The following is a 7,641-nucleotide window of genomic DNA, read 5'->3' as shown; positions in this document are numbered from 1 at the left end:
CAGGGGAGGGTCAGAGAGAGAGGGAGTCACAGACTGAAACAGGCTCCAGGCTCTGAGCTGGCAGTCAGCACAGAGCCCGACGCGGGGCTCGAACCCACGAACCGCGAGATCATGACCTAAGCGAAAGTCAGACGCTTAACCGACTAAGCCACCCAGGTGCCCCTGATTCTACTTCCTAACGGTCTCTCATGGTCATCCGATTGGTCCCCTCCACTCCATGCCAAGCCACCATCACCTCTCGCTCACGCATGGGCGACAGTCTCTCCGGTGGCCTTCCTGCCCCTCTATCGACGCTCTAATTACATTCCTCACCCTGAAGCCTGGGATGCCCTTCAAAAATGTGCATCTACTTACAACGTCCCTCTGCTGCAACTCTGACAAGGCCACCGTCCTAGAAAGACGAGTGTCTTTCCCAGGCTTACAAGCCCCGCCTCCCTCGTCTCCTCCCATCCGGCTCTCTGCTCCAGAAACACTGGCCTTTCTGATGTCCCCTGCCCTGCTCCGTCTCCCTTTGCAGCCCCTGTACTTCCCCAGCGGTCGACACCCTTTCCTTCAAAGGGCTGACTGCAATTTGTAATTATGCTTATTTCTGCAATTACTTATAACTATCTCTGCCAAGAGGTCAGAGGTCATATCTGTTCCTTAGCCACTGTACCGGTGGTACCATTCCCAGGCCTTGGTACATGGAAGGAAATAAATGCGGACACTTAAAGCTTACCTAATGGAGCGGTACACCTTAAACTCGTATGGTGTTTATGTAATGTAAATTATATCTCAATAAAAATAATTTTTAAAAAGAGCATGAAATGGGGGAGAAAAGTTAAGTAATGGGATATTTAATGTCATTTATGTCATTCTATGTACTAAAAACTACCCCCAATCAGAAGTATACAGAGGTCATTTATATGCAAATATACACGAATATATTTCTATGATCCTATGAATATATTCAATAGCATAAATAATCCTAAAGTAAAGTTTATAATCTCTTAATTATAATGCAAATGTGAAATAATGGAATCAACCTCCGTATTAATCAGTTGGTGCTATATGCAGAAAACAATTACTATTAACCATGGATCAAGTATCAGTTGGCCCAAAGAAGCCCAAAGATGCTCGATATCATTAGTCATTAGTGAAATGCAAGTCACACTGTCCAGGATGACTATAATGAAAATAAGCGTTGGCAAGGATGTAGAGAAACTGGAACGCTCATATGTCGCTGCTGGGAATGTAAAATATACAACTGCCTTTAGAAAACAGTTTGCCAGTTCCTCAAAAAGTTAAGCCTCGAGTTACTGTCTGTCATAGGCTGAATAATGGCCCTCCCAAGGTATCAGGTCCTAATCCCCATAAATGTGACCTTATTTGAAAAAGAAAAAAAAAGAGCCTTTACAAATATGATTAGGTCAAGGACCTTGAGATGGACAGCTGGCCTGAAGCATCTGGGTGGGCCCTAAATGCAAACACGTGTATCCTTACGAGCGTCTAGAAACAAACCCTCACCTTCACAGTCAGTTGATTTTGATAAAGGTACTAAGACAAGTCAATAGTCATTCAACGAATGGTTCTGGAATAACTGGATATCCAAAGGAAGAGAATGAAACTGGATCCCTTAAAAATGGTTAAAATGGTCATTTTAATGTGTACCCTACCGTGAACACAAACACTTGTACGTGAAGGTTTCTAGCAGCATCATTCATAACAGACCAGGACGACAAGTCCTCACCAACTGATGGGTGGGTAAACAAGGAGTGGTATATGCATACAATGAAACGTTACTTGCCAAGAAAAAGGAATTAAGGGCTGACTCCTGCTACCACATGGACACACCTCGACAGCGTTGTGTTTGCTTGTAGAGAGAGGATTCGTTGGGTCACGGGGAGAGGGAATTTTACTCTTCTGTTCTATGTAGAACAATGCGCATATACTACGTGGTAAAAGAACAACACCTAAGCAGTGCTACAGTGCCAGACGGGGCCCCCAGACTGGCACTATTTACTCACCAATGGAATGTCGAAGCTCGCTGCACTGGCTGACAAGGGGCAGCTTCAGCATTTCCCTCCATTTTCTACTACGACCACTTTTTTTGCCATATCCTCCTAAGTTTGGGGGGAAAAATATTTTTTTAATGAAAATACAGTCTCTAAATTATTGGTCTTATCTACAACACTGCTTGACAAAACATGAAAATCCCAAATGATACAATGAGTTACCGGCTCTATCATTTAGAAACCGTGTGACCTTGACCTTCTATAAGTAATCCTGCTGAACCTCAGCTTCCAAATTTGTAAGCTGGACCTAACACGTCATACATGGTTGCATATCTACTATGGCTCAAACGCCTGCAAAGTACAGGAAATACAATGGTAAAAAGGACAACAACCCTCCCCTCCAATCTAGTGTGGGAGATTTGAAAAAAAAAAAAACACCAAAAAAGCAGTTAATGATAAGTGATTAAAAAATTAGCCAATCGTACAGCGCTAAGTGGTATGAAACAAAATCAAGCAAGGTGAAGGTGAAGGGCACAATTAAGGCTGAGGTGAGCTGGGAGAAGGCATCTTAAGAGGGTTGCACTTGGGCAGAGGCGGGAGGACGGGAAGGAGGGAGCCTCTGGAAGACACAGACAAAGAGCGTCCCCTAGTGAGACAAGATGGTGGGAAAAGCTATTAGGTCATATTTTTTTTTTTTTTAAATATTTTTATTTATTTCTAGGAGAGAGAGAGAGAGAGAGACAGCGTGAGCAGGGGAGGGTCAGAGAGAGAGGGAGTCACAGACTGAAACAGGCTCCAGGCTCTGAGCTGGCAGTCAGCACAGAGCCCGACGCGGGGCTCGAACCCACAAACCACGAGATCATGACCTAAGCGAAAGTCGGACGCTTAACCGACTAAGCCACCCAGGCGCCCCTATTAGGTCATATTTTTAAAAAAAATTTTTTTAATGTTCATTTTTGAGAGAGAAAGACAAAGTGCAAGTGGAGGAGGGGCAGAGAGAGAGGGAGACAGAATCCAAAGCAGGCTCCAGGCTCTGAGCTGTCAGCACAGAGCCCCACGCGGGGCTTGAACCTAGGAACATGAGATCATGACATGAGCAGAAGTCGAGCGCTTAACCAACTGAGCCCCCCGGGTACCCCTATTAGGCTGTATTTTTAGCAGACGGCAGCCATGCTTGAGGTAAGCAGAGCAGAGAGAGATACTGAGTCTCTATGTTGTTTGTACATCTGAAACTAAGGTAATGTTGTGTGTCAAGTATACTCAAATAAAACTTTTTAAAAAATAAGTAACATAAAAATCTAAAAAGATTTTAGAAATATCTTTTTAAATAAGCGCCTTTAAAAAAAAACTTGGAACACCTGGGTGACTCAGTCAGTTAAGCATCCAACTTCAGCTCAGGTCATGATCTCATGGTTTGTGGGTTCGAGCCCCGCTTTGGACTCTGTGCTGACAGCTCAGAGCCTGGAGCCTGCTTTGGATTCTGTGTCTCGCTCCCTCTCTGCCCCTCGCCCACTTGCTCTCTGTCTCTGTCTCTCTCTCTCTCAAAATTAAACATTAAAAATAAAACCTTGGAGAAATTAGAACCCTCAATTTTAAGCATTCTGAGGAGTTGAAATTTTATCAAATTTTGTCCAAGAGAAAACAGCACAGTTTGGGTCAGTGACTGAAAGACTCCAGGGCTACTGAAAAGAAGAGAAATCTGGGGGAATGCCGCGTTCGGGAAGTGGGGCCCTGCCTGAAGCACGTGAGCAGAGAACTGAGAGAGCCATGGAGGGTGGCCGCACGGCTGACTCCGGAGAGAAGGCCCGGCTGGACTACGGATCGGACACGAATCTGCCACACAGATGATGGTTGGAGACGCAGGGGCTTCTTCTGTGGCCGGTTTGCTCCTCTGCTTACGCCCTCCCCTGCCCCATTTCAACTGGGATCGTGACTCTAGACTTCTATCCCACTGCACAGAGGCCCCAGAGAACCTCAAGGTCAACATGTTCAAATCAGACTCAATTTATCTTCCCCTCGAATTCAACCGTCCTTCCACACGCTGTGCCTCGAGCGGACCGTCCCCCACGTACCAGGCGAACGGAGCTGGGAACCACGGCACTAATCCTCTCTCTGAAGTGCCCCCACCCATTTATCCAGACAGCATTTGCACCGAAGTCCCGTGTGCTGGGCACCGTCCGGGCACCAGGCACACAGCAGAGGGCCGGGTGGCCAGCGCTGCCTTGAGGTGCTCCTGCCCTACTCGCCTTGCCCACGCTATTAAACTCATTAGCCTCTTCTTCGGACCGGCCTTCCTACCTCTGGTCTCCCCTTCCGGACCCTCCTCCACACTGCCTCCCACGGTCACTTTCCTAAAATGCAAGTGCCAGCCCACTCCTGAGTCTAGGGAGGACGGAGAATAGAGCACAGCCCCGCCCGCCATCTCGCCACAGGCAGCCATCTCCAAGCCGCACTATCTACAAAGGCCCCAAAGAAGCCAAGGTGGGCTCCACCCCGGACGGTCACTCTGGGCTCAGCAGTGTAGGCAAACCTCTACTCAGCTCAGGCAGGGCCACCCCCACCAAGCCTGCCCCGCCTTCCTAGGGAGATACAGGGACTCCTTCCTCTTCATTCCTTTTGCATCTTGAACACATCTTCATTAAATCTCCGTGATGGCAGGTTCTAGGTTCGTGGTCTAACTCCCAATGTATCTCCAGCATTTAAAAAATGATTGAAGGAATAAATAAATGGGCCTCCTGGTGCCCAGCACACTCCGAGCGGTACTGCAACCGCAGACACTAAAGGCAAAAACTGGAGATGCTGACTACAGAGCATGGGTCAGAGGGAGGATGAAACTCCCAAGGTCTAAGAGGAGGGGGAGGAAGTTAGTTTACTGAGTACTTATGTGCTGGGTACCTTTCTAGGAGCTTCATATATATATTGATTCATTGAATCATCCCTCATCCTATGATGAAAGCACTACTACTATTCCCTTTTTTCGGATAAGGGACCAAAGCAAACAGGTCACATAACTTGTCCAACATCACACAACCAGTGAGATGGGGGGGGGTGCCCCACTTCAGGAATCCTGCTTAATCATTACTGCTATTAAGAAGACAAATGGTGTGACCAAAGCCTTTTTTTAAAAGTACACAAACATTTAAAATAAATTGTTTGCCAGAAACACATCTAGAAGTTATGCTGTGAAATACAAATACGAAGCCAAAACTTCCCAAATGTCGGAAGCAGTCATGGTGACAGCCCTCATCAGCGCTGACTGCGGCCAGCTGCGCCGCTGCAAGGTCCCGGTCTGCTCTCACTAGACCCTCCCATCAGCCCTACGAGGTGGGTACTGCTTCCATGTTATAATCCTAATCTTCCAGCTGAGGAAACTGAGGCACAGAGTTGTGAAATAATTTGTCCAAAGCATTATAAGCAGCAAACAGAGAAGCTGGGATTTGAGCCCATGTAATCACACTGACCAAATGGGGACATTGACACCCCCTTTGTCATAATAGCTCAGTTTTTCTACCTGTGATTAGGACCACACTAAGGTAAATGCATCAGGTGAGAAAGAACTAGATTGACTAGCTCTCTGGTCTACAAATTCTGCTGGATATTAAGGGGTTTAGGACTTGGCTTTCTACTATGAATACCGTAATTATTCTTATAACATATTCTGGGATATCATATACTATCCCTAGTCCTAGACCCACAGAAGCAAGCACAATTATTAATTTGGTGTGTGTTATCCCAATCCATTTGTAAATTTGTGTGTGTGTGTGTGAACGTGCACGTGTGCGTGGTAACCTTGAAAAAAATATTGCTTTAGAGGAAGATTCTTTTTTATTTTTTTTGTTTGTATCTATTTTTGAGAGAGAGAGAGAGAGAGAGACAGAGCACGAGTGGGGGAGGGGCAGAGAGGAAGACACAAAGTCTGAAGCAGGCTCCAGGCTCTGAGCTGTCAGCACAGAGCCCAACGTGGGGCTCGATCCCACAAACCATGAGATCATGACCTGAGCCGAAGTCGGATGCTCAACCAACTAAACCACGCAGGTGCCCCAGGGGAAAATTCTTAACCTGGCATCCACAGCCTGATATCAAAGTTTCCCTGAATTTGGACAGAAAAAAACCTTCACGGTTGGCTTCACTAACTTCTAACCAAAACTCACCATTTCTGTCAGCCATAAGTGTAGGTAAGAGAACCTCAGCATTAGCAGTGCCTGCGACTTCATCACCAAGAGGATTCAGGTTTTTCTGTGATGTTACGGTTGCCAGAAATAACTCGAAATGTCATTCACACTCGTATTACTGCTTTGAAATTACAATATTGGTGCCAGATGGTCTGCAAGGGCTCAGGTGACGGGGCCAAGCAACCCCTGGGCAGCTCGCTCTGTGCCTTGTAGCTCGTTGTTCAGGCTCCAAATGGCAGGTCCCGCGCCCTCGCGCGCACGGTCTAGCTGCGCGCCCTGCTCGCTGTGACTCCCTCAGCACAGCTGAGGGACACAGGGAAGCGGCTGAGCCAGAGGCCACCCCTCAGCTCCAAAGCCCCGTCAGACTACGCAGTGAGAGCCTTCACACTGACAGAGCTTTAAGGACGAGACTTACACTTGCTCGGTCTTGCCCTGTTACTCAGTGCTCTGGGAACGAAGCACTTCTTACAACACAAATCTGTTAAGAAAGCTTACAATTATCTGAATATAATTGACTTCTTTTACAATCATGTGCATATTACTTTATTTAGATTAAGAACCCCTACTCTAGAGGTTGTTAAGTGCATACACCACCCTACAATTTCATTCTTTTCTGCACAGCTCAGGCCATTTTGACACAGATTATTCACTTTGTCCCAGGTGGGCCCCATGCTGCTCCCACCCCCCAGCTCCCAGCCTCATGACCTTTGCCTTCCCTGTTTCACAGCCCAAAAAGCTCTTCCTCAGCAAAGCTAGACCTCTCATGCCCTCAGGTCTTTTCTCCTGGCCATCCAATCTGAGCTTCCATGGCCTACCCCCATGCCCACCCTTCGCAGCCCCATCTCTGCTTTACTATGTCTTCTTAACCCTTGTCACCGTCTACCATACAATCTACTTCACGTATCCTATTGAGTGAGGACCTGTCTCTTCACAAGATTAGAACCACCTAGAAGAGAAGGGTCTTATCTATGTTATTCACAGCCGTAACCCCAACAGCTACACGGGCACCTGGCAGAAAGTAGGCATTCAGTAAATACTTGGTGAGTGAATGAATTTGGTTTAAATACTATAACCTACTATATAAATATTCTATTTATCTATTTCCCATTAATTGTCGTTTAATGTTCCTGGTTTCCAATATTACAAATAATGTTACAACAAATATTCTTTTTTTTTTTTTTTTTTTAAATGTTTTATTTATTTATTTCGAGGAGAGAGAGAGAGAGACAGCATGAGCAGGGGAGGGTCAGAGAGAGAGGGAGTGACAGACTCCGAAACAGGCTCCAGGCTCTGAGCTGGCAGTCCGCACAGAGCCCGACGCGGGGCTCGAACCCACGAACCGCGAGATCATGACCTGAGCGAAAGTCGGACGCTTAACCGACTAAGCCACCCGGGCGCCCCTACAACAAATATTCTTATAAATGTCTCCTTTACCACCATTTCTGCAGACCGTAGAGCTGGGAGAGTTCTTGACC

The 7,641-nt window shown here is 46.6% G+C and overlaps 1 protein-coding gene across 1 annotated transcript in view; it reads right to left on the bottom strand.

Annotated features, from left to right (window-relative positions):
- Positions 1 to 7,641, bottom strand: part of GRK4 (G protein-coupled receptor kinase 4) — a 102,240-nt gene that overhangs the window by 70,715 nt on the left and 23,884 nt on the right. Inside the window, exon 2 of the mRNA XM_039232054.1 lies at positions 2,007 to 2,102. Within this exon, the coding sequence (XP_039087985.1) occupies positions 2,007 to 2,102 (96 nt within the window). The remainder of the gene's footprint in view (positions 1 to 2,006; positions 2,103 to 7,641) is intronic.

Source organism: Hyaena hyaena, unplaced genomic scaffold (assembly GCF_003009895.1).
Source record: "Hyaena hyaena isolate Hyena2069 unplaced genomic scaffold, ASM300989v1 scaffold_63, whole genome shotgun sequence".
Classification (NCBI taxonomy): Eukaryota; Metazoa; Chordata; class Mammalia; order Carnivora; family Hyaenidae; genus Hyaena; species Hyaena hyaena.
Note: the sequence above shows the minus strand (reverse complement) of the source record. Positions and strands in the feature narration are given on the sequence as shown.